The following is a 26,853-nucleotide window of genomic DNA, read 5'->3' on the forward strand; positions in this document are numbered from 1 at the left end:
ATGAGGTTTACAGTATCCTGAAAAGATATAAAGGCCAAAAAATGATACATCTTTGTGATGTGAGTTGTTTTTTGGGGAATTTTTAATAGATGTTTTAAGTTTAGATCAGAATCCAATATTCTCTTGTTAGAGATATTTATATAACTAGCACCATGGTTACATTGTAAGTCTTCATTTATTTTATTATCCTTTAGTTTTTGATTTTCTCTTTTTATTCTTGCCTTCTCTACAAATGAGGTAGTGAAAGAAAGATCATTCTTCAAGCACAGTTAAGGTTTTGAAACCTTCACTCTGCCACATGGCTTTGATTTTTCTTTGTTGAGTGTGATGACTGAAGATGGGAATTACAGAATCGAAACTGAGAACTTCGTGGTCCCACATACCCCAACATCACACTACTCCCACAGAGCATAGATAGGCTCTGTTGTTGCAGATACTTGGCTAACCAGCAAATCTCTCTTTGGGAAACATTGGTGACACAATTCAGTGACTATATGTGGTTGGCTAGCAAAGAAATGTGTAAACTGTGGTCATACATATGCGCACGTGTGTTCTTCAGAATACAACCATGAGACTGAAACCCACTATCAGTGTGTTCCCACTAGTTAAAATGGATTCACTTTGCTTTCTCCACATCTTGTTGTCCTGTCCCCAGGAAGATGACAGATGATGAAAACAAAAGCAGACTGACTGCATAACAGTTAATTGACCTGTGGGGCTAACACTTGAAACCTTGGCTTTATTAGCAATGCCATTGTGTAACCAACTAAGCTGAAGATTAAATGCAAAATTAAGATGCATTTTTTCCATTGGTCATGCATGGCAACAAGTATATTCTGTGTATCACATGAAAGTAAGATTTGGAGAGTACTATAAGGTCTGGATTCACACATTCCCGCCATGTGTCATATGGAAGGCTGAGATCTGTGGTGCAGCAGTGTTGGGGGAACGGAGGGGTGGAAAGGTAAGGAAAGAACTGGGTGGGATTAACATGGAAGTTATCTTTTTGAGAATTTTCTGCTTTTACAAAGATAATAAACATTCATAAAAAGCTCACACAAAGAGAAGTAAAAAGTCAGTTTCTCTCTCCCCTTTTTCAATCTTCTATCCAAAGTTCACCACTATTCTGTTGTTAATACTTTGGTGTGTATGTTTCCACAATCCTTACACATATACAAGAGGATCTTAAAAAAAAAAAACTATATGAAATGGGATTATACCACATCTATTCTTTTGTTGTTTGCTTTTCTTGTGATATGATATATCATGGTCATCTTTCTGTATCCTTACTACTCCAGTCTTTTTATTTGGTAGCTATAACATTCCATAGCATGTATTTACCCTAACTTACTTAACCATTTTCATTGACAGATGTGTAGGATTTACAAGGTTTTTACTACGAGTTGTACACTAAGCTTCCTCTATCTTTATATTTGCTGCCAATCTTGTAGATTTTAGGATAGACAGCTATGAACTTAATGGATCAAACCGTATGAACATTTAAGCTTTTGAGAGAGATTTTTTACTTGTCCTCACAGTCCTGGAGTCATTAATTATAAAGCTTAAGGATGTTGTTGTGGTCTAGCCAAAAACTAAAGATAAAAGAATTTTCCCACCATTTAAGAATATGATCTTATTTTTAAAAATTATAATCTCACATGGAAAAGTCTTTTCTCCAACATCATAGCAGGATGGAATTTGAAATATACGCCAATCCTTTGCCACTCCCCAGATATAAAATTTTAAAACTAATTTGTTTTTATTCCTGTGGTTACCATTAGAATTTAAAATAATATATTTCTTGGTATATCTGTCTGATGTGGTGTCTCTTTACTTCCTATCATGAAAGACGAGGAGTTTTGTTTACTATACCGCCACTGTGCCTTCTGCCTCCTGGGTTTTGTTATTATGAATTGTGGTTGTTTTGATCATTTCCTATAGCTTTTAATGCTCTTAGTTTGTTAGTTTTTTTGGGCCAACAGCTTGAAGCAACCTCCCTTGACTCACCATTATGGTAACGAAGTCTGTACCCTCAACGTCTTTCTATTTTTTTCTCCTTTCCCTTTACTTTCAGATGTCGTCAAGAATTTTAGTTTGCGGGATGCCTGGGTGGCTCAGTCAGTTAAGTGTCTGCCTTTGGCTTTGATCATGATATTAGGGTCCTGGATCGAGCCCTGAATTGGGCTCCCTGCTCAGTGGGGAATCTGCTTCTCCCTCTGCCCCTTCCCCCTCCTCATGATCTATTTCTCTCTCAAGTAAAATCTTTAAAAATTTTTTTTCCCACTTTGCTTTAGTTTTTCTTGCAATTTCTAATTTTTTTTTGTAATATCGCTAAAAGCTTTTATCATAGCATTTTAAAAGACTTTAATTTTGCAATTATAGTACATGGATTTTGTTTTTAATTTTGAAGACATGACTTAGTCGGTTCTCTTAGTTCCTGCTCTGCCTTTTTTTTTTTTTTTCCTGCTCTGCTTTTAACTATCTTTTACGCCAGTCATATAGGATGTTAAATTTCCTTTTCAGAAACAGTGTTTGGAGGTAAATTTCAAAATCCTATGTATGGGGAGGTCTATAATTTGCTATCATACTTGACTCTTAGTTTGTCTGGGTTGTGAATTCCTGATTCTAAATCCTTTTACCTTCGAATTGTGAAGGCCTCCATTACCTGTTTATCAATATCAGATGCTATTCTGGTTCTCATTATTTTGTATATAATCTAGTTTCCCTCTCTGAATGTCTTTGAAATGATCTCTCTCAGCAAACTTGTTTTTACTATACTACCACACCAGTGTTTAAATATTTTAAACATCCATCTTTTTTGTCTTGCTTTAATTTGCAATTCCAAATCTTTATTTCATTCAGAGGGTTCTTCTTTCTTTATCATTTTGTATTGTCTCTGTCTTACAGAATTCTTAATATATTCATGTTGGTTTTCTTGGAGCTATCTGCCTTGATTACCATTTCTTTTTTTTTTAAATTTTTTTAAAAAATTTATTTATGATAGTCACAGAGAGAGAGAGAGAGGCAGAGTCACAAGCAGAGGGAGAAGCAGGCTCCATGCACAGGGAGCCCGACGTGGGATTCGATCCCGGGTCTCCAGGATCGCGCCCTGAGCCAAAGGCAGGCGCCAAACCGCTGCGCCACCCAGGGATCCCTGATTACCATTTCTTTCATATTTTCTCTCCTTTTAAGATTTGGAAGATTTCTGTTTTCCAGAATACCATCTTCGTTCATGCCTAGTTTGTTATCTAGCCCTTCTGATCAAATTTTTATTTTAGCCATTGTGTGTGTAATTTCTAAAATCCCCTAGTGCTTCTCTTGTATTTTTACTTTTCATAGTGACCTGTTTTGTTGCTTGTTTTAAATGAATATACCCCTTCAAACTTTAGCATAGTAATTGAAATACTTGTCTGTTTGGTTTGATCTCATACCTATTTTCCCTTAATCTTTCTTTTTCCTGGTCAACTTTTCTCAAATGTCTAGTAACCCCTGATTGGTTAAATTTGAATGAAGATTTGTATTGGTTAGCATAAGTAGCTGTCTTTCATTTCTTCCACAGTTGAGTAAGTCCACTTACCCAAAGGCTCCTCCCTTGGATGATAGCCCTCACTGTGGACTGTGTGTGTGTGTGTATGTGTGTGTGTGTGTGTGTTAATGAACTAGGCAGGGAAGGACAGGCTTGGAGTAAGCAGCAATTGCCACAAACCAGTGGATTGTATTGTGAGGTGGAATGCTTGGTTTACTTCACTCTCAGATGGAATGCCTTTCTTTCTCTCTTCCTTCCTCATCCACCTTCCCTCTCCTGTCTCTTCTCTTCTTCCTTCCCTTCTGTCCTTCCTTCAGGGTCATAGTGTAGCATTGCCACAAGCTTTGTACTGCATTCTTCTCCAGCCTTACATCCTGTTCTTGGGTTTCTTCTAAGACGAACTTTTGCTTTGTTTAGAAAGCAGTTGTCTGGCCTTAGCTGAGGGTAGCTGTTCTGTATAAGTGAGAAGTCAACAGGGGCCTGGACAAGTTGCTTTATGAAGGGTTCTGTAATTACCATCATTATAACATCACAGCCTTTATCACTGTCATGGAGCTTAGAGCCTTTTTTTTCCCCCTACGTTTATCCCAACGTGGCGTTTGAACTCATAACCACAAGATCAAGAGTCACATGCTTTTCTGACTGAGCCAGCCAGGTGCTCCTGAATCTTTTTAAGGCCTCTAATAGCCTTCCGTGTGTTTTGGGTTTTATTTTTTCTGCTCTGGCCCATTTATTTTTGGAGAATGCTCACATTTGGGTTGAATGTTTTTGAAATTTTAATAAAATTCATGGTATCAGTCTTGGGAAATAACTGTATCCACTTTAAACCTTTGAAAATAATCTAGGAAGGGGATTGCAGACATCATTTCGTTTAGTACTAAAATCATGATTTATTCCAAGATACTATTTTATTTTATTTTAAAAAATATTTTATTTGAGATACTGTGAGAGGGAGAGAGAGCGGGATCAGGGGAGCAGAGGGAGAGGGCTCTACAGGGAGCCTGACATGGGGCTCGATCCCAGGACCCTGGGATTATGACCTGAGCGGAAGGTAGAAGCACTGAGCCACCCCCAGTGCGCCACAAGATATAGTTTCTTTTTTACATTAGTGACCTAGAAACAATTTCTGTTACTTCCCTCCTTGTGTTCTACTTACATGATTTTTCCATTTCTTAAGAAATAGTATATATTTAAGTTTTTAATCATGTATTTGAAGCTTAAGATATTCCATGGCAATGGGTGATTTAGAGGTAAGTGATTAATTAAAGTCACTGAAAGACACTTGAGTTAATAAGCCTAGTATTTTTCCTGTAGGTTTCTTTCTCCCTAGAAATAAGTTAATATTCTTTAAAGATAGAGAAAACGTAGCGAGAGTCATGAAACATTTACTCCATAAATATAAGGCTCTGGTGTTGGAGACTGCATTTTAGTCTAGTGGAATCAATAGTTAAATCCATCAACTATTTATTTATTTAGATTTAATTATTGAAAACATAGACAAAGTAATAAAGACAATGGTGACCCCCATTTTAGATTTTTTAGTTCTGAGTGAGAAATGGTGTTAGGTCAAGTTCTGATACTTGGGTTGGATGTTGGTAATTACAGTTGGTAATTAGGTAAAATTAGGTAAAAAAAGTATTCTTTTCTCAGAGGTTGCTTGAAAACAAATTTAGCAAAAGTCTTAAGTCTACTTAGTGGGAGTATTTTTAAATTGAGCCATTTTCTGCTTTCCTATCCTCTGTTCATAGTAGAAATGGCTCTTGCTGGATAACCAACTCTATGGAAATATCTGTCCCCATGCAAAATTTTTCAAGGCAGAGATTGGATCAAAATAAGAGCTTTTAATTATCGGCTGTTCAAAATGTGTGCCAGGCATGATGCTGAATTATTTATATACCTTATTTAATTTCTGAAGCAATCTGATAATTGAGTAACCTTTGTTTACACTTGAAAATATTAAGGCTTAGCAGATGTTAAATAGATTACATAAGGCCATAACTGGTAAATTACATCTGACATTTAAATAGGTCAGTTTTACTCCAGATTTTTTTTTTTTTACTATCAACTACTGTATAGCGTATGAGCAGTAAACAATGTGCCAATATGAATTAAAGTATATTGAACATATATTTTCTTTGATTTCAAATAATACTGTTTCGACACTGTACCTGTGCCATGTGCTCCTTCCTATTGGACAAAGCTAATTTCATCTCTTGGGTTTTTCTTCTTGTGAGAGGGAAGCTTAGTAGATTATATGTGGAAATGAGAATTTCTGTGATTTAGTTGTGATGCTACTCAGAGAGGAGAGCAGAATTAAACATTGATCTCTTTTCCCTAAAAATACAATTTTGGTTTTTAATATAATGTGCATAGATGTATTTTTTGCTCTCTTGGCTTTTCTTCATTTATGCATTCAATAGACTACAAGAATATGGCAGATTTTAATCACTTCCACAAGGAAATGCTGGTATTGTTTATAGTATGTCAAGTTTAACTTAAAGTGGCTTGGATTTTCACATTTCCTATTATTTATTACTTGGTTTCCACATTTCTAGAATGGTAAAGAGTTTTTTTCCTTTTTGAGATCTATAGGAAAAATAAAGAAAAAAAATGTTTTCATTTGGTTGGGTAGTGAATTGTAAATTCAATTTTCCCCCTCTTTAGCACTGTCAGAATCTTGTTCCAGTCTTCTTGGAGCCAGCGCTTTAATGAGAAATTTTATGGTAGTTTGTAGAATGTCATCCAGTTGGGATTATCTGATATCTGGGTATTTCTCATGATTAGTTTTGGTTTTATGGGATTTGAGGCAGAAGATCATAGAGGTAATGTGCCGTTTTCATCACATCACAGCAAAGATTATACCTCAGCATGGTCTAATGTTGACCTTGATCACCAGGTTGAGGCAGTGTTGGAGTCTCCATTGTAGGGCTACTCCCCTGACCCCCTTTCCATACTGTACTTTTTGAAGGAAGTTATGAAGCACAGCTCACACTTAAGGCTTGGGGAATTATACATAAGTTATTTGGAATTTTCATGCACAGGAGACCCCCCCTCTTATTTATTAATTTTTAAAAAGATTTTACCTACTTATTCACAAGAGACCAAGAGATAGAGAGACAGAGACATAGGCAGAGGGAAAAGCAGACTTCATGAAGGAAGCCCATGTGGGACTCTATCCTGGAACTCCAGGATCACGCCCCGAGCTGAAGGCAGACGCTCAACCGCTGAGCCACCTAGGCATTCCTCCGCCCCCCCCCTTATTTATTTTTATTCATTTATATCACTGTGGACTAATGAGTATTTATGTGGTTGTTTTCACTATGAGAAACTAAGTAATATAACCAGCTCCCAGTTTTCTTATTTCTGCTTTGAAACAGAAAAAGAGATAATTGTTAATATCCAATTGGAGTGTGATGCCATCTTAGATTACTTATTTATAGAAAAAGTTCTCAGTAATAGCTTGAAATTACAGTCTTCTGGGAATCCTGTGAATAGACCCTGCCCCTAGCAGTTATTTAGGGGTTCATGTAACCTTGTTCTGATGCAGGTAGATTTCTTTAACTTTGCCACTATTACCTTCCTTAGTAGTAGATGAATAGAATTCTATAGGGAGCCACATTTCCCAAAAATGTGCGAATATACCTAAGTAGATACTGGCAAAACACAGAGATTCAAAGGACAGTTGATGCTGTACATGGCTATGATTACTATGGGGGGTAATTAATTATGTCACATTTGGCCAGGATTCTGTGTTACTTTTATCTATCTAAACCTCCAACTTTAAGACACAGTGTCCTTAATCTGGCCAACTAAGGGTGATGAACCACTTTACTGTTTTCATCTAATTTTCAGAAGGATGGCTTTCCCTACAAGTGCCCTAACCTATCATTGTCTTGTTTTCCTGTTTGATCCTGCTTTTTTTTTCATTAGGGCTTTTAGTCACGGCTTCTTTTCATTCTTGACCAACTGCTGGCACTAGGGACTTTACTGTTATTATTGTAGCATACATACATAGGCTGTGCTCTTTCTAATAGTCTCGCTATTGCCAGACCTTCCTATCATTCTTTTAAAGGTTTTTTGGTTTTTATACTTAACTTTATAGTTTTTCAAGTGATGACTATATGCTACTTTTTTAAGACTATTATACCGTCTGTGTATTACTATTGAATTATGAATGTGTGCAGAAATGTTTGCTAGAGAACCTTGACTCTCTGATTACACACACACACACACACCAGTGCACACTTTTTCATAAAGGACATTGTAGCTGGTTTCTGCCTTGTGTGTGGGACATCAGGTATCTCCCACCTCAGACTAATGAATGGCTGATATGCTTTGTGATACTGGTTGTTAATATTTGGAACAATAAAATAGCAATGAGGTTTAAAGAATACTCAGTTGTTGCATTCCTTCCCTTTAAGCTGCTTTGATGAATATTCTACAAAATAGCTTTTTGTCTTTTTAAATTCTTTAAATTAAAAATAGAAAAAGAGCCAACAAAGGGGAATTTGCTGTTGGGCAGGAAACATGCTGAAAATCTTCTGTTTTTTGTTTTTAAAATTTTTTAAATTTTTATTAAAGATTTTACTTATTTATTCATGAGAGAGAGAGAGAGAGAGAGAGAGAGAGAGGCAGAGACACAGGCAGAGGGAGAAGCAGGCTCCCTGCTGGGAGCCTGATGTGGGACGCCTGATGTGGAACTCAATCTCAGGACCTTGGGATCACAACCTGAGCCGGAGGCAGATGCTCAACCACTGAGTAGTCACCCAGGTGCTCCTTTCTTTCTGCTTATTATAACAGAAGAATATAGAGGATCAACACTCATTCTGTACACTCTCAGGCAATGGTTTGGGAAACAAATGTAGATTTTCTTGTTGCATCAGACATCTGATTGTTTTTCTCCCTTTCATAGTTCTCAGGATTTTTCTAAATACAGTCTTCACAGTTGACTCAAATGGAAATTGTACTTTTCTCTATCACACCCTTCCTCCATATTATTGTATAAGTTTAATAGTCTGATACATGTTTCAGCAAAACTTACACTTGTATATATTTTTATTGGACTCAGAAGTTATGTCATATATTCATAAAAATTTTTTGCTTTGATGCCAGAAGTAGTTACATGGCATTAGTCTTGTGTATGCTTAATTTCAGTTTTCAAATAAGATTTATTTAGAGAGATGGTGCATGTGAGACGGTGAGAGAGAGAGTGAGTGTGTGAGTGGAGGAGGGCAGGGGCAGAGGGAGAAGGGAGAGAGAATCCCAAGCAGACTTCACACTGGGTGCAGAAACCCATGTGGGGCTCCATCCCAGGACTCCGAGATCAGGACCTGAACCAAAACTAAGAGTCAGACGCTTAACCGACCCAGGTGCCCCTTAATTTCAGTTTTTAATCTACTTGACAATTTCTTTTAGGTCAGCCTTTGTCAGTCTTCTATATAAATACATGGTACAGATAATAGAAACCATTTTACTTGTATATACAAATTAAATGTGTGATTTAGGTAGGAGATTGGCAAATTTATTATATATCTACATTTTTGGTTTTACTTTTTTTTAAAGATTTTATTTATTTATTCATGAGAGACACAGAGAGGGGCAGAGACATAGAGAAGCAGGCTCCTCACAGGGGAGCCCAATGTGGGACTTGATCCTTGGACCCAGGATCACACCCTGAGCTGAAGGCAGATGCTCAACTGCTGAGCCACCCAGGCATCCCTATCTCCTTGTTTCATTTGAGTTTTTGTGTTTGCATACTGGATACTCTTCTGACACTATGCATGTCACAATTTTTTATAACCTGATAAACATTTTTGTGTTACCACTCAATTGTGTCAAATTCTTATATTTTGCTGTGCTTTTTTCTGAATTTTTTAAAAGAACACATTACAGTATGGTTAAAAGTCCTTTTACGTGCCCCCCTTCTCAATACACTTTCTCTTTTTCCCCCGAAGGTGTCCACTCTCTTTGATTTAGGTTCATCATTGCCAAACAACATAATCTAGCATTTCAAAATTTCTCAGATTCATCTTCTGAGGAACTTCGAAGTGCTTTGAAGTAAAAAGACTCATGCTCAGATTCTCACCTGCAGATTTATAACCTATATTGAAAGCACCGAAGGCTCTCAGACATGGGAAAAAAAATAATTTTTAGAATTTACCATTGCCCTGTCTTTGACCACAGAACTCCTCCACCCAGGATTCTGTGCTCTGTTGTGGCTTGGAACATGCTTCTTGAAAACACTGTTTAGAGGTATATGGTTTCCATGATTGACTTTCCATTTAATTTTATAGATGTTCACTTTCTAGATTTAGATAACAGAAGTATTAATAATATTACTTTCAGTTGATGTTGACTGTTGGATCAAAAATATTTAAAATCATTTTGCAAAAAAGGGAGGTAAAATGTTAATAAATTGCATATTCATTGGCCAGCGTACAAGTTACTTATGCTGTTTCATCTTTTTAAAATTCTTGAGTCCGCTAATCTGTTGAATACTGAAATGTCTGGCTGTGGACCATGGCAACAAATACCCTTTGCCTTAAACTGATCTGTTACATTTTATGTTTCTGTGGCTGGAAGTAGACTGAGTTTGTTAATGTTTGATGCATTTTCTTAAATAACAGTTCTTCAACTGTTAATGTACAAGATGGTACTTGAATTCTTTGTTTGATTTTTCCTTCCTGTATTAGAAAATCTTGGTGCTTTTTGTAAGTTATGTATAAAAGAAACTTTCTTAAGATTTGTTCATATACTGGTCTGATCCAGGAAAAATAAAATGGGAAAATGAACACTATTTTTGACCTTCAAATAAAACTATATTGGTTTTCAGACTGTTTACCGAGCCTTGGGGTCATATCCATTGTGTTAAGGCAGGACAATTTACCTGTGTGGGATAATAGGTCCCCCTTAGGATGTGGTGAGGGTGTGGAGGAGAGATGAGGTTCTTGAAAAATACACAAAGACACACAGTTTAGATACAATATCACAGAAACCTATAAAGGAAGAGTGGAAATTCCTTTACTGGCTTCTAGTTGTCACTACACTACAGCTTATGGTTCTGAGATAGGAGATGATAAATAGGGAAACCTTTCACTTTGTATAAAAATACACCTGGAACTGTTTACAAAATATCAAAGACTAAACCATCTGCCCTGCTATTAGAATTTTAGGGTTTATTAAGGAGTCTCTGCATTTTATTTCTAGGATCTCCCTTAAAACACACACACCCTCAGCAGCTTTTCATTAGGAGAAATTGTTTTGCATTCTGCATCTTGCTATTTTAGCCATAGTTATGTAACATTTTTTAAAGGAGATTTTTCTGTTTTCATTTGTGGAGAAAAGTCTCTAAAGAACCTGTGTTGTTTTGTTAGCTTAATTTAGTCTTTGTTCTGAAAACATTTTTATTCTAATTTTCCTGAAAGTTATTGTATCTGGGCCGTATGATTCCCCAGTGTTCAGTCCTCATTTTGTTTGGTGATCACATATTTTTAGAGATTGACATCCATAATAAGAGTTCAATAAGTGCGGGCAGCCCGGGTGGCTCAGTGGTTTAGCGCCACCTTCCGCCCAGGGCCTGCCTGACCTTGGAGACCTGGGATCGAGTCCCGCATCGGGCTCCCTGCATGGAGCCTGCTTCTCCTTCTGCCTGTGTCTCTGCCTCTCTCTCTCTCTCTCTCTCTCTCTCTCTCTCTCTCTCTCTCTGTGTGTGTGTGTCTCTCATGAATAAATAAATAAAATCTTAAAAAAAAAAAGTCCAATAAGTGTTGCTGTTAACGTACACTTATTTTGAATTAATGAGCCAGTGAAAAAGCACATAAATGAATGTGTGAAAGAATGATCAAGTGGAATAAGTAAAATTGTTTTCTTCCCATTTGGTATAAATCCTAATGTACAGTTAATGGTTATATTTTGCAATTATTCTTTTTTTTAATACATTTATTTTTTATTGGTGTTCAATTTACCAACATACAGAATAACTAGTAAATTAAACAACTTTGGTGTGTCAGACACAGTCTACAAGGTAGTGCTACCGGTCTCCCAAAATATGCTAATTCTGTGACCATTCATTGAGCTAGGACCAAAGAGAGTGTTAGCTAGCCAAGAAATGATGCAAAATTCACTCCCTCCAAGGCTTAAAAAGTAACCCAGTATGGTTAATTTATAATATCTTTGGGTGGAGTTAGGTCATGGTTGCCACATTCCTCTCTTTTTTCCCCCCACATTCCTTTATTCTTAATAAGACCCTGGTCTTCAGAGTCAATCTGATTACTTCTCAGAAAGGTAAAAGAAATAATTCTTACTTATTTTTAAATTTTACCCCTAAATTCTTTTCTTATGTAGTTCTGAGACATGGAAAGGTATACAGAAGTTTGTCTACTACAACCTGCTCAGTTACATTTGATTGAGAAGTGAAATGAAAGGAACTACAGTTGACCCTTATACAACACTGAGGGAGCTGGTTAGAGGTGTTGATCCTTCACTGCAGTCTAAGATCTACGTATAACTTTTGACACCCTAAAATCTTTACTGATAACCTACTGTTGACCAGGAAGCCTTTCTGATAACATAGTTGATTACCACATATTTTGTATGCTGTATGTATTATATGCTATATTCTTAACAATAAAGCAGAAAAAAATGTTAAAAAGAAAATCATAAGGAATAGAAAATACATTTATAATACTGTGTATTGAAAAATATTTGCATTTAAATAGTCCTGTATAGTTCAAACCCCTGTTCAAGGGTCAACTGTATTTTGCCACTTCATTTGGATGTTGAATTTAGTAGCTGAAAGGAAGATAGCAATGGGAAGAAAATTTGGGCTACCTCTGGCACTGGCCTAGCCCTTTTAGGCCTCAGTTTCATGTGACAGCTTCAGGGCTGGATACCTTTGCAGGTCTTGCCTAGCTCTTGTAGCAATTGAAGATACCTTTTTTGGGGTTATTTATTATGTAACTGAATAAAAATAACATGGGAACTTAAGTAGAAACTTTCTTTAAAATGACTGAATTTAAATCAGTGTTGTCCAGAAGGCCTTTTTTGTGATGATGGAATTACTCTAGATCTGTGTTATCCAGCATACTAGCCATTAGTCACATGTGGCCATTGAGCACTTGAATCATCACTAGTGTGACTGAGGAACCTAAATTTTAACTTTGATTAAGACAAATATAAGTAGCCACATGTGGCTGATTAGTTACTGTATTGGACAGTGCAGGTTAAATCCTTAAGTATTTTCAAATATTTAAAGGGAATTCAACACATAGATCAATTATGACAGTCTTGATCTTTATGCAATGATTTGTACCTGGAATCTCTTAACTTTAGAATTTGGCAATTGCACCTCCATCTTTCAACACTGAAATCTTTCTTCCAGCATATCCTCCCTTTCTAATTGCCATCAAGTATGGATAGGGACTATGACCTTTCCCAGGGATCCTGGAGTCTTTACTTGGTAACCATACACCTGTATCACTGGCTTTTTAAGCGGTAATCCTACCAAAGACTGTATGTGTTTACCACAGTCTACCTGTAGACTCCCGTCACTCCCTGCAAGGCTGTACCTTGTCCTGAGTTAGGCTTTGTAGTGTCTGGAGTGGGTTTGATGTTGAGAATTTTATCTTCATACTGTCTTACAGGCCTTATTCTGAAACATTTTAATTAAGGGCCACTTTACACTTGGTCTTCCATTGGCAAGATGTTTTTAGTACTAAAATATTTAGGTTATTGGGCCATAAATTCACTTGAATGACTCTTCCATTAAGTTTGTGTTAATTCCTTCAGTATTGCAAACACTAACTACACTCTTGAAATGTCCACATTTGGGAATCACAAAGAATTTCAAATGATTCTATCCTGATATTCTGGACCTTTGAAATGATAAAAATTAGTATAGAGACATTCTTTTGGTTTAATGGTTAAATTGATAAATTATGTGTTTCAGATTCCCATCATTTTTCTGTGAGAGAGTAATTTATATAAAATTAAGTTTTTGTATATGGCATTCAGCTCACAAAACCCATAATATCTTTGAAACTTAATTCAGACATACTGAGTCTGAGAGCCGTCTGAAGAAGTACATTCACTGAGACTTTGAAGTCCCATCTTCCAGGACCATGAGCACTGGTTCTGTACTGGCAAAGGCACTAGTATGTATCCATCATTGAGGTTTGAGTGGAGGGACACCAAAGGCAGTTGCCATTAGATAAAGTAATAAAAGAACATGTTGACAACTTCAGACAGCATGAGTAAATGCCTTCTTATTCTCGTAGCATTTCTTCTCTCTAAAAAATGATCACCATCTTAACTTTTCTTTTTTACAAGTTGGAGTAAGTTACACTTAGCTTTTCTGCTTGTATTTTTTTTAAAAGGCTATTGAGGTATAAGTTACATATGGTAATATTCACCCTTTTAGGTATACAGTTCTATGAATTTTGACAAATACATATACTATAATGAAGATATATAACATTTCAGTCCCTTCAAAACCCATTTCTCTGCTTCATTTTTGTAACCACCACCATATGAAGATATAGAATATTTCCATCACCCCCCAAAACTTCCCTCTTCCTCAGCTATATTATATTCATTATGGATTTACCTTAATTTTCCTAAATACACTATCATTGGTTTTTAGGTGTTGCCAGTCTCGCAATTCAAACAAGGAACAATAAATATCTTTGTAAAATTTGGTGTGCTTTTACAGCTATAGACGTAGGGTAAATTCCTACTTGAATTAAGGGCTATAACATTTTGAAGAAATTGTACCAATTTGCTTTCCAGCCCATTATGGATGACAGTGCCTGTTCCTCTTTTATTATCACGGCATGTCACCAAATTTAATTTTTGCTACTTTGATGAAGAAAATATCATCTAGCAAAATAACTTGCATTCACTAGTGGGCTTTTTTTTCTCATTTTAAAAATATTAGAAAGTTTATACACATTCACACATACACACATGTGTTATTTATGATTATAACTATAATATAACATTAGAGAAAATGTGAAAACTTCACCTTGATTTCTGCTATTTCAGTAGACTTTTTATTTGCTGCCTATTACCATCTACATTTTTGTATGTATACATGAACATTCTTATAATCACCTCCATGGCATATGCACAGTTTATGTGTGCATTTTGTTTGCTGTTTTTATTACTTATTTATTTTTAAGATTTTATTTTTGAGTTATCTCTACATCCAGTGTGGGGCTTGAACTCAGAACCCCGAGATGGAGAGTTGCATATCTCAATGACTGAGCCAGCTGGGTGCCCCTTGTTTGCTGTTTTAAAATTCATTTTATTTTGTGAGCATTTTCGTTTGTTCCTAGAATCCTCATTTTAATAGTTGTATGTCCTTTTTTTCTGGGCCATGACACAGTTCATTTAATTATCACACCTCTAAAATTTGTTGACACTTTCACTATTTTGAACAGAGTTTCAAATGCCATCTTTAAAATATAAAAGTTAAAATTCTTTAGGTTATTTTCTTAGGTTAAATTTTTATTAGTATCATTGTTCTGGATCTAGCTGTGTCAACATTGACATGAGAGGGTACAATTTTATCATTTGAAATAGTTTTTGTCACTTCATTGAGAATTCAGTAACATTTTTTTTTTACCAAAGAAGGAAGCAGTTGCAAGTGTGCTTCTACGCCAGGTTAAGCTATTTATTTTTCCTCCTTTTAATTTGAAAAAATTATAAAAATGATACGTGCTACTTGCAATAATTTCATATCCACTTTTTAGAGGTTTTCAGTCAACTCCTATTTAGTAAATTAAATTAAAAATTTTTAGTTGAATTTTTTTCCCCCATGAATGAAAGAAGATCATTCATTCATGTTTTAGTATTTAAAAATTACCAAACAATATACAGTGAAGTCTCCTTACCCAATTCCCTCTCTTGGGGGTAGTATAGTCAGATTCTCATGGTTTTTTTTCTTTTTTTTTTTCAGTTACATTTTATGGATTTTTGAGCAAATATATGTGTGTGCTTTGTGTATGTGTGTGTCTCTTTTTAAGCCATAAATGTTGGGGTGGTGCACTTATTTTTGTATATATTTTCTTAGATAAGTCTTTTATTTGTATTTAATTTTTAAAAAGTAGATGACACATGCCTATGGTTCAAAAATAAAATAATGTAAAGACATGAATAGTTGCCGTCCCATCTGTTCCCTGTCTGCTATCTTTCAGTGAGTCTTTTCCTCCTGTAACTCTTAGACTAACCTTTCTACATCTAATGAGGCAGGATAGAATAGGCATTAAGAGTTAGGGCTTGGGGACCAGCCCCCTGCATTCAAGATGTCTGCTCAGCTGCGTACCAGCTGTGTGATCATGGGCAAGTTGTTTAACCTATCTGTGCCTTGTAATTTTCATATGTAGAGTATTAGTATACATGCTTTACTTAGGATAGCACTATACATATATGGTGTATGTGTGCTTTTTAGTAGTAGTATTTTTGTTACTAAGGACAGTAACCAATAAAATAATACCCAAGAATCAACCAATCAGTTGGGTTTATATTAGTGATATGTATGGATTTGAGTAAATTCCTCACTTGTTTGGATTCTGCTTAAATAGATTCTATTTTATTTTTAAAAATTTTATGGGGCATCTGGGTGGCTCAGTGGTTGAATGTCTGCCTTTGGCTCAGGTCGTGATCCTGGGGTCCTGGGATCAAGTCCTGCGCCGGGCTCCCCCTGGGGAGCCTGCTTCTCCCTCTGCCTGTGTCTCTGCCTCTCTCTCTTTGTCTCTCATGAATAAATAAAAAAAAAATAAAATAAATAAAAATATTTATTAGAAAGTGAGGGGGAGGGGCAGAGGGAGAAGAATAGAGAAATTTAAGCAAACTCTGTGCTGAGCATGGGACTGACATAGGGCTCAATCTCACGACCCTAAGATCATGACATGACCTGAAACCAAGAGTTGGATGCTTACTGACTATGCCAGCCACCCAGGTACCTTCAAATTTTAAAAAATGTCAGAAAAGAAAATCAAAGCAGCTAAAATATATTTTGTTGTTCCTTTTTTGCGGAATTGATTTTTTTTTTTTTGTTTATATCTGTTTAGACTAAACATACGTTATGTAATGAAAGTATCCCAGAAGAGATGAGGGTAGAGGTGGATGTTAAGGAGTATGAAATGTTTTTGCACAGTACATCACATTTTAAGTGTTTTCTCATATATTTTCCAAATTTGGTTAAAATGCACACATAGGCTTTTAAATTCCCTTTTTAGGATCAAATTGTTAATGACATTAAAAATTCTTAGGGTGCCTGGCTAGCTCCATCAGGAAAGGATATGACACTTGATCTTGGGGTTGTGAGCTCAAGCCCCACACTGGGTGTATTAGATTACTTAAGTAAATTTTAAAAAAATGAAAAAAATTTCTTAAGCAAAGCAAGGGGCTGGGAGACTGAATTGTATTCCTATTCAATTTTTCATCCTCAGTTCTTTTTCTTAATAAAATCAAAGCAGCAACAAAACCTCTTTTCCCCTTTTCATGTTCAGATCCCAGTTACAAAATTATATATGTTCACTGTAGAAAATATAAATACAAAACAATCAAAATAAAAAATAAAAACAAAACACAGAAAGAAGAATCACCCTACTATCTCTACTTAGCTTAATGTTTTTGTTAACAGTTTGGTGTCTAGACTTCTTGCATTTTTCTCTAGATAAGTGTACACACACACTCATGGTATTAATTTGCTTGTCTTTTACAGTGTTGTGGAATCAAGAGTGCTGCACACACGGGTGTTTTTCTTTTTTTAGATTGTATTGTGAACATTTAAATTACATAATTAAATTACTGTAGTATCATTTATAACAGGTGCATCATATTCCATTGAGCATGTATCCCATACTGAAATATATTTTTTAATATATTTCCTTTGCAAGGGCATTTAAAAATAAGCTATCAGTAAACATTCTTTAGACAAATCTTTTTGGACATCCCATTATTAGGATAAATTCTGAGGCAGGAGGTTCTTGGGTTGTAGGCTATGCATGTTTTTCATGCTTTGGAACACCTCCAACCTGTTGTCCAGGCAGTTGGTATCTCCCTACATACTTCCCAACATGGGGTCTTATCTTTAGATAAGTCCATGCCTATTTGAGATGCAAATCACTCCCCTTCTGAATTGGTGCAGATTCACTTTCCATTGCCTCTAGGATCATCCCTTCCTTCTTCCCTTCTTCCCTCTCTTGCTATTCTTCCATATCCTTCCTCCTTCCCACCTCAGACTTCATAGAAGATTGATTTGGTCCTGGTTAGAGAGGGACCTGTTTCAAATACTTTTCACCTCACTCTTCACATGCTTTGTAGTGTATTTGCTATATAAAATGTTCCTGAGGCCTTTTCTGGATAGCACTGATTTTTCAAAAATCTTACTTCTTTCAGTTTCCGTAAGTTCTGATTTTCACTTTTGTGATTTTTAGTATCAGTTAATGTGTTCCTTTTGTGAAGTGACCTCATGCTCTAGCACAGTGCTTTTGGAATCCTGTAGGCCAGGTTCAGAGTCCAGCTCCTGTTCTTGTTGACTAGCTTTGGAAACTAGGACATCTTATTTAACCCTTGCAGTCCTTCTGTTTCTCTTTTTCACTTACAGCATGGCTATAATGATAATGCCTCAGGATTTTGTGAGGATTTAAAGAAGTGGTATTTGTAAGTGTTCAGTACATGGTCTAACATATAGTAAGCACTCAACAGAGTAGCTCTTACCATCATATCATCTGGCATGTGTGTGAATGAAGCAGGGATTGGTTTTCTTGTTTTACATTTCAGTAAGTGGATTCCGTCCAAAAGATGGAATGAATACTTTTCCTACTACCACATCTAGAAAGCACTGGCACGTGAAACTGAATTTAGGACTTTTGATCTATAAGGACTACTGCAAAGTGGGGAAACTACCGTGAATGACAAGAATAGTGCCCACTAATTTTTTTTCATTTATTTTTATTGAAGTTCGATTTGCCAACATATAGTATAACACCCAGTGCTCGTCCCATTAAGTGCCCTCCTCAAGTGCCCAGCACCCAGTTACCCCAACCCCCTACCCACCTCCCCTTCCGAAAGCCTTTTTTTGTTTCCCAGAGTTTCTTAATTCTCATGGTGTGTCTCCCTCTCTAATTTTTCCCACTCAGTTCCCCACCTTTCCCTTGTAGTGCCTTTCACCTATTTCTTATATTCCCCATATGAGTGAAATCATATGATGATTGACCTTCTCCAATTGACTTATTTCACTTAGCATAATACCCTCCAGTTGCATTCATATCAAAACAAATGGTGGATATTTGTCCTTTCTGATGTGCCCAGTAATTAAGATCATCCAAAAAAAAAAAAAAAAATGGCATGAAAAGCTTTAAATACGAGGCTTGAATAGTGCAGCTTCCAGAAAGCTTTGACTGGCCTATCAGAAGTAGGCAAGAAGATGAGCTTAGTTGCAGAACTGAAATGCTTCCTGTGCACCTTTGCCTCAAAAGAGGTTGCTCTATCCAAGAGTCTTTTCAGATTTCGTAAGTTTGTCTGCTCTGGTTTAAATTAAAATGGAGTACTTCTTTAAATATATGACTGACTAGGTTTTATTTTGACTTGTTTCCAACAGGGCATGGTGCAGATGTGAAATGTGTAGACTGGCATCCAACAAAAGGGTTAGTTGTTTCAGGAAGTAAAGATAGTCAACAGCCAATCAAGTTCTGGGATCCCAAGACTGGGCAGAGTCTTGCAACACTGTAAGTAATAGGAACCCTATCTTGGTTCCTAAACAAAGGGGAACAAGGCTGCCTGTATTCTATAAGTTTGAGCCTTCTCTCCTCCCATGTATTCATGAAAAACTAGGTTGGACAGCGGATGAACTTGTACCTAGGGTCTTCTTATTAATTAAATATGATTTTTGTTCTGCCATATGTATCTAAATTTAATTTGTGTATCCCTTGGGGTGGGGGCAGGAAGGGAGATGAGGAGAAGGTAGTTCTCACTGTTCTAGGTTGTGGTCTCTCCTCATGCTATATTTTGTCACTATGTGGAGCTGAGGCATGTGCTACTTACTAGATATAGCCCAGCTCTCTCCATCTCACTACATCTATTTGTAGAGAAGTTTTCTCTCCAGTTTTGAATCTGTTTTCATTTTTTATCTAAGGTGCTTACTTACGATGCAGACTTATAATAAAGTTTTGTCTTTTTAAAAGTATCTCTATTATATTTTATAGTATATTTTATATTATTATAGTTTATATTATTTTATTATTATCCTTCAACATTCATAGTTAACTGAGTATGTTATTAACATGTTTTTGACCACACCAAAACATTTTGTATCCTGGTCCTTCTGAGTGGAAAGTGAGCCAAATCCAGAGTAAGCTGGTTGGAGCAAGGCTGTCTTGTTGCATAACTCCGAGGCTACAACCAAATAGAACAGCTTGTGACTAGTGCTCCTTGGAGATGTGCATTTTGCAGGCCTTGGCTTGTTGTGTTTTTAGTTCAAATTAACCCTCAAACTGTCCTGTGCCCTTTTTAAATACTTTGTCTTAATGGGAGGAGCGTCACTGAACTTTGAAAATTTAATGAGCTTTATCAAATATTGATTTATGTGTTCAAGTGCCTGCTTCACAGATAAGGTTTTCTATACAGTTGAAGCTCTGCTATTTTAATTGGTTAATGAAAACTACACTTAGATAATGGACATTAAGAAGTAATAAAGCATGTAGCATCACAAGACCACAGTTTAAAAGTACAATAGGAAGAAATGAATCAGAGACAGAAATAAATGTCCAGACCTCTTGCTGTCCTGACCCATGTGCTTTTGGAGAAAAATGGCCATTGTATCAATTTATACTTGTTTTGTATTCTGACAAATATTTTCTTGGTACTCTGTTTCTAGTCATGCCCATAAAAACACCGTGATGGAAGTGAAATTAAATCTCAACGGCAATTGGCTGCTCACTGCATCACGTGACCACCTCTGTAAACTTTTCGATATCCGAAACCTGAAAGAAGAGCTGCAAGTCTTCCGAGGTCATAAGAAAGAAGCCACAGGTCAGTGGCTAGGGCATGCTTCTCATTCTGACTACTGTTTGTAGTGTGCTGAGATCCTAATAATTTTGCCTTTCCCCACGTTTTTGTTTTACAGCTGTGGCCTGGCATCCTGTTCACGAAGGACTTTTTGCCAGTGGAGGGTCCGATGGCTCTTTGCTATTCTGGCATGTTGGGTATGTAATACTTATTTTTAAAGAAGTTATATAATTTATGAAGAGAGTACCCGAAAGTGTAAAACATAACATTTTGTGTTTTTCCTGAGTATTCAAATGTCCTATATCAGAGACTTCCTGCAGTTTTCAATTCTGTAAACCCAGCTTGGAATAGAAAATTTAGCACCTCTATTTCTGCATGTGGAAGTCATTAAGGGAGAGTAAAGCACATTTCCTTGTTTCTTATTGGTGAATTCATTCTGAAGCATTTTTCCCTCTGAAATATTCCTCCAATAAAAGAATATGTTGCGGGATCCCTGGGTGGCGTAGCGGTTTGGCACCTGCCTTTGGCCCGGGGCGCGATCCTGGAGACCCGGGATCGAATCCCACGTCGGGCTCCCGGTGCATGGAGCCTGCTTCTCTCTCTGCCTGTGTCTCTGGATCTGTCTCTGCCTGTGTCTCTGTCTCTGTCTCTCCTTCTATCTCTCAAGAATAAATAAAATCTTTAAAAAAAGAAAAAAAAAATATGTTGCTGATGACAAATGAATACACCTGAAACATGTAGAACTGACCAGATTCAAAGAAACAGGCTTTGGTAGCTTTGTGTTACAGTAAAAGAAAATATCTTTTTTAAAATAAGTTTTGTGAAAAGACTTCTTTCTGTGGTGATATTACAGGGTAGAGAAAGAAGTGGGTGGGATGGAGATGGCCCATGAAGGAATGATCTGGAGTCTGGCTTGGCATCCTCTTGGACATATACTCTGCTCAGGTTCAAATGACCATACTAGGTAAGCTTTATATAAAAAATAATAAGGAATTACTGTGTTCATGGAGCAGCAGAAAATGAAGATTTATATTTATTTTATTGATAGATAAATGTATTAATTTGTAGTCGAACTTCTTAGGAACATTTTTGTAGTGGTTTATAAATAAGTATGCAATAATAAGAAGAAGATAGAGTATTGAGTAAGACTTTGTTATTCAAATTCTTATAAAAAAAATCTTTTGAGGGGCACTTGGGTTGCTCGGTGGTTGAGCATCTGCCTTTGGCTCAGGTCATGATCCCAGGGTCCTGGGATCGAGTCCCACATGAGGCTCCCTGCAGGGAGCCTCTTCTCTCTCTGCCTGCATCTCTGCCTTTCTGTGTGTCTCATGAATAAATAAATAAATTCTTTAAAAATAAATCTTTTGACATTTTAAATTTTTAGAAGAAAGGCATTGTAAAACTTTATTATGTTTACCAGTGGATTGCTTGGTACTCTCAAGTGCCCAGAAATACACTGAAACTGTCCTCTACCCTTAACCCCTCTAATCACTTTCATTTCAATAGCAAATTCTGGACCCGAAATCGACCAGGTGATAAAATGCGAGATCGATATAATCTCAATCTGTTGCCTGGAATGTCTGAAGATGGAGTAGAATATGGTGAGACTCTTACACATTTATTCTTCTTTGAAATCTGATATTCTCTTATTAAATTGTTAGTTGTGGAAAAGATAATATAAAACTAACTTTACTTTTATAGTTTACTGATTGATAAAATCACCAATAGTAGGTTTCATTTTTATAAAGTATTCATTTTATTGGGCCACTATGTTTATAAAATCTCTGTTGACAATAGATGTATTCCTCTTTATAGATGACCTTGAACCTAATAGCCTGGCAGTAATTCCAGGAATGGGAATACCAGAACAACTAAAATTAGCTATGGAACAAGAGCAGATGGGTAAGAGTATGTTTTATTTTTATAAAATTTTTGTAGACTTATTTCTTACCTTCATGATACTAAATTATTTTGAAAATCCCAAAATGATTTATGTAAACTGCATAATGTAAACTGCATATTCTTTAAAATCTATTCTTCCAAAAATGTGTTCACTGATGAAATGGCCACTTTGCTCTCATTTCCTTGGCTAACTGATCGTTTTTGTGGTTACAGGAAAAGATGAGTCAAATGAAATTGAAATGACAATTCCAGGTTTAGACTGGGGAATGGAAGAGGTGATGCAAAAGGATCAGAAAAAAGTTCCTCAGAAGAAAGTTCCTTATGCCAAACCTATTCCTGCTCAGTTCCAGCAGGTGAGTGAGTAGCAGCAGCCTAGTCTATGCACTGGGAGGTTCTGCCCAGTGAGTTTTGCATCAGTTCATGTGTGGAAGGTATTTCTGTACTACAGACTTCTTTGGAGTACTCTAAGACAAAGTTCCCATCTGCTGCTCTGCATCTAGTTCTGAGTTTGTCATGACTCTTGTAGCTCTTTTACTCATCTACTTCTTATTGTCCAAGCTATCAAAGGAAGGAGAAGAGAGAAGCATGGAGCAGAGAGAGTATGTTGACTCTCCTCTACTTTGTTTGTCTGTCTTCTGCTTTATTTGTTCACTCAACACTAAATGCATGTGCCCTTTTGAAGGGGGCGGGCAGGCTTTTCATTCTTAATAACACGTAAGGGCTTACAGTTTTTATCAAGTTAGTAGTTTCTACCTGATATTGTGCTTGCCTGACTCCATTCTTGTTGCTAAGAAGGAGCATTAGAGATAAAGGCAGTACACCAGGTGAGCCAACTTGTATTCGGCAGGTTGGGATGGTCAGCGACATGACAATGTTTTTCTCGTTCTCTCATTAAAATATACACACTTAGGGTATATTTTAATATTCTCTTCTTTCCCAAGGCTTGGATGCAAAATAAAGTTCCAATTCCTGCCCCAAATGAGGTACTGAATGACAGAAAAGAGGACATTAAATTGGAAGAGAAGAAGAAAACACAAGCAGAAATTGAACAAGAAATGGCCACATTACAATATACTAACCCACAGCTTCTGGAGGTGTGTAACACTCTTTAGGGGGGTTTAAGATGATCTAAGAAAGTAGTGTTAACATTTTGTTATTGATATGCTCTTAGGAAGAAGGGAAGGGATTCTCAGGTGGGTCTGATGAACACTACTCTTTTTTTCTGTTTTTCTAATTTTGAAGTAAAATTGACATACAATGACATAGTAGTGTCAGGTGTGAAAGAATTCTGTTTCTTAGACTTTTAAAACCAGATCAGTCAAGCAGTGAGTAGACGTAAGTTAAATATACATTTTTTAAGAAGATTTATTTATTTGAGAGAGAGTGTGAGTGTGTACAGGGGGAAAGGCAGAAGGAGAGGAAGATAGAAAATCTTGAGTGGACTCCGCACTGAGTGCAGAGCTCAGTGTGAGACTTGATCCCACAATCCTGAGATCATTATCTGAGTCCAAATCAGGAGTCTGACATTTAACCAGCTGAGCCACTCTGGCACCCCTAAATATACATTTTTTAATAGAAAAGGTAAAGCCAACATAGCCTTATCCACAAATAAAATAATTTTTCTTTTTCTGTCTGCTCTAGAGCAGGTGGTTTGCTCTTCTTTTTTTTTTTTTTTTTTTTTTGAGCCTTTGACAGTTACCAAGAATGATAAAGTAAGTTATTGAATATAATAAGATGAGTATAAATAATCCTGGCTGCTGTTTCCCAGTATTTAAAAAGAGGGAGTCTAGAGTGAGTCTGGAAGCTTGTGTGCTCTTAGAATATCTGAATGTTACATGGATTCTAGTTAACTGGAGTGTTGAGAGGTCGATGCCTTATATTCGTATTGAGGCTCCCTCAACAAAGTCAGTGATAGCAGTACTGTCAACTTCAAGGGCTCTGGTGTATTTATCAGTGTGCTTTTTTTCCTTTCTTTCCAGCAACTTAAAATTGAAAGACTTGCACAGAAACAGGCTGAGCAGATTCAGCCTCCTCCTTCATCTGGCACCCCTCTCCTTGGACCCCAGCCCTTTCCAGGACAAGGTCCAATGTCTCAGATTCCTCAAGGTTTTCAGCAGCCCCATCCATCTCAGCAGATGCCAATGAACATGGCTCAGATGGGGCCTCCGGGTCCACAGGGACAGTTTAGACCCCCTGGACCCCAGGGACAAATGGGACCACAAGGTCCTCCACTGCATCAGGGGGGTGGGGGGCCACAAGGATTCATGGGACCACAAGGGCCCCAGGGCCCACCCCAGGGGTTGCCAAGGCCTCAGGACATGCATGGGCCCCAAGGAATGCAGAGGCATCCTGGACCTCATGGCCCTTTGGGACCTCAAGGACCACCTGGACCACAGGGTAGTTCTGGTCCTCAAGGTCATATGGGTCCTCAGGGTCCACCTGGCCCACAAGGTCACATAGGCCCTCAAGGCCCACCTGGTCCCCAGGGTCACTTGGGCCCTCAGGGGCCTCCTGGTACTCAAGGTATGCAGGGACCACCTGGTCCCAGAGGAATGCAAGGACCTCCTCATCCTCATGGGATACAAGGTGGGCCAGGGTCTCAAGGGATCCAAGGTCCTGTGTCTCAGGGACCTCTGATGGGATTGAATCCAAGAGGAATGCAGGGTCCTCCAGGCCCCCGAGAAAATCAGGGTCCTGCTCCCCAAGGGATGATGATGGGCCATCCGCCTCAAGAGATGAGAGGACCTCACCCACCAAGTGGACTGCTGGGACATGGCCCTCAGGAGATGCGAGGCCCTCAGGAGATGCGAGGCATGCAAGGGCCTCCAGCCCAAGGGTCCATGCTGGGCCCCCCCCAGGAATTGCGAGGGCCTCCAGGCTCACAAGGTCAGCAGGGGCCGCCCCAGGGCTCTTTGGGGCCTCCACCCCAGGGTGGCATGCAAGGGCCCCCTGGACCTCAGGGACAGCAGAACCCGGCAAGAGGGCCACATCCATCTCAAGGGCCAATACCATTCCAGCAGCAGAAAACAGCTCTGCTAGGTGATGGGCCCCGGGCCCCCTTCAATCAGGTATTATTTATTTCTAACTTCTAGGCATTACACATTGGGAAAACACGCTCTGCACAGAGGTGGCACTTCCAGATGCTGTGGGAAGCAGTCACAGTGTCTCTCAAGTAGTGATGCTGGCTTGAGAATAGCATCATGGCTGAAGGAAATGAGAATAAATCAGACCATGAAATATATTGTAATACGAATTTTTTTTAATAGAAGTTATTCCAGAAAAGTTCAGCTCTCAGTTGAATATTGTTCCCAATTGTCCCCGCACTCTGAAAGAGCGGTGGCCTTGGGGAAAAAGCAGGGGTGGCCGTGAGTTTGTCAGGTCCCCCCTTTCTGGGCTGTTTATTTTGTAGTCTGGTGTTTCATGGGCTGATCTGCCTGCTGGCTTTACTCTTTAAGATAGTAGTACTCACAAGCGTGCAGTAGACTCTGATCTCACCATTTTCATCTCAGTGAATGCTTTTAGAGCCCTCTGAGTCCAGAATTGTGCATTCTCAAATGGTGACCCTTCGGGCAAAATTCTGTTCAAGTTGTTTTCCACTCACATGTATATTTATTTACTGGGAGGGTTCATTCTGTAGAAATTGTCTTGGCCCTTTTTTGAGGATTCTGTTTTTGTCAGCCAAATTGTAGTACTCCTTTGCTGGGCTTGTGCTTGAGAAGTGGTGTGAGGAGGGCTCAGGTTTTGTGGGGAAGGACTGCATGAGCTTGTGTGGATTTACCACTCTTTGGCTCTGTGGTTTCTGTTTTCCTCAGTTTCATAGTCCTGGCAGTATTTCTTAGGCCTGAACCCCCTGGGTTTGTATCACTGAAGTCAGTTGTAGACCAAAAGTGAATGAGCTAATGTTGACTGCTTCACTGAGGGGCACTCGATCCATCTGGAGAGGATGTGTTACAGATGCTGCACGTGAAAAAACTAGTCTGTTTTGCTTTTTCAAACACCTGCAAGAATCTGTCCTGTGAAGATCATAGGTTTTACTGAATTAAAATCACTAGCTGAACAAGTAGGTTCTGTTACTCTTCCATAGATCAACCAGGACTTACAAGTGTCACAGCAGTGAAGAATAGTTGAGTTTATTCTCAGAATCTGTTGGGCACTTTTTAGAATTTAGGATGAGTGCAATAAGTCTAGGTTTGTTGCCCCAAACTGCCCTAAAATGTACAGTATTGTATATTTTATTAATACACAGAGCATTTGTGTGTGTTTACAATATCAGTTCCCTAACCCTGTGGTAATGAATTAACAGCTTTCATTTGGGAGGACAAAAACAGTGATGAACTTTAGCTACCACATTATGACTGAAATTAAAAACTTGTCAGATTCAAGAGGGTAGGCCTGGGTTTCTGGGACAATTC

The 26,853-nt window shown here is 37.7% G+C and overlaps 1 protein-coding gene across 3 annotated transcripts in view; it reads left to right on the plus strand.

Moving 5' to 3' along the window:
* The window catches only part of WDR33 (WD repeat domain 33), a 117,178-nt gene that overhangs the window by 76,810 nt on the left and 13,515 nt on the right, over positions 1 to 26,853 (plus strand). For 2 of the 3 annotated variants that reach the window (XM_041739985.1, XM_041739986.1), the window contains exons 8-16: positions 19,134 to 19,260; positions 20,409 to 20,563; positions 20,658 to 20,736; positions 21,393 to 21,503; positions 22,046 to 22,140; positions 22,355 to 22,441; positions 22,655 to 22,794; positions 23,383 to 23,535; positions 24,421 to 25,509. In XM_041739985.1, coding sequence (XP_041595919.1) covers positions 19,134 to 19,260; positions 20,409 to 20,563; positions 20,658 to 20,736; positions 21,393 to 21,503; positions 22,046 to 22,140; positions 22,355 to 22,441; positions 22,655 to 22,794; positions 23,383 to 23,535; positions 24,421 to 25,509 — 2,036 coding nt within the window. Of the gene's footprint in view, positions 1 to 11,869; positions 12,417 to 19,133; positions 19,261 to 20,408; positions 20,564 to 20,657; positions 20,737 to 21,392; positions 21,504 to 22,045; positions 22,141 to 22,354; positions 22,442 to 22,654; positions 22,795 to 23,382; positions 23,536 to 24,420; positions 25,510 to 26,853 lie in introns of those variants that run through there. The other variant, XM_041739988.1, reaches the window with a different exon arrangement.

This window comes from Vulpes lagopus, chromosome 24 (genome assembly GCF_018345385.1).
Source record: "Vulpes lagopus strain Blue_001 chromosome 24, ASM1834538v1, whole genome shotgun sequence".
Taxonomy (NCBI): Eukaryota; Metazoa; Chordata; class Mammalia; order Carnivora; family Canidae; genus Vulpes; species Vulpes lagopus.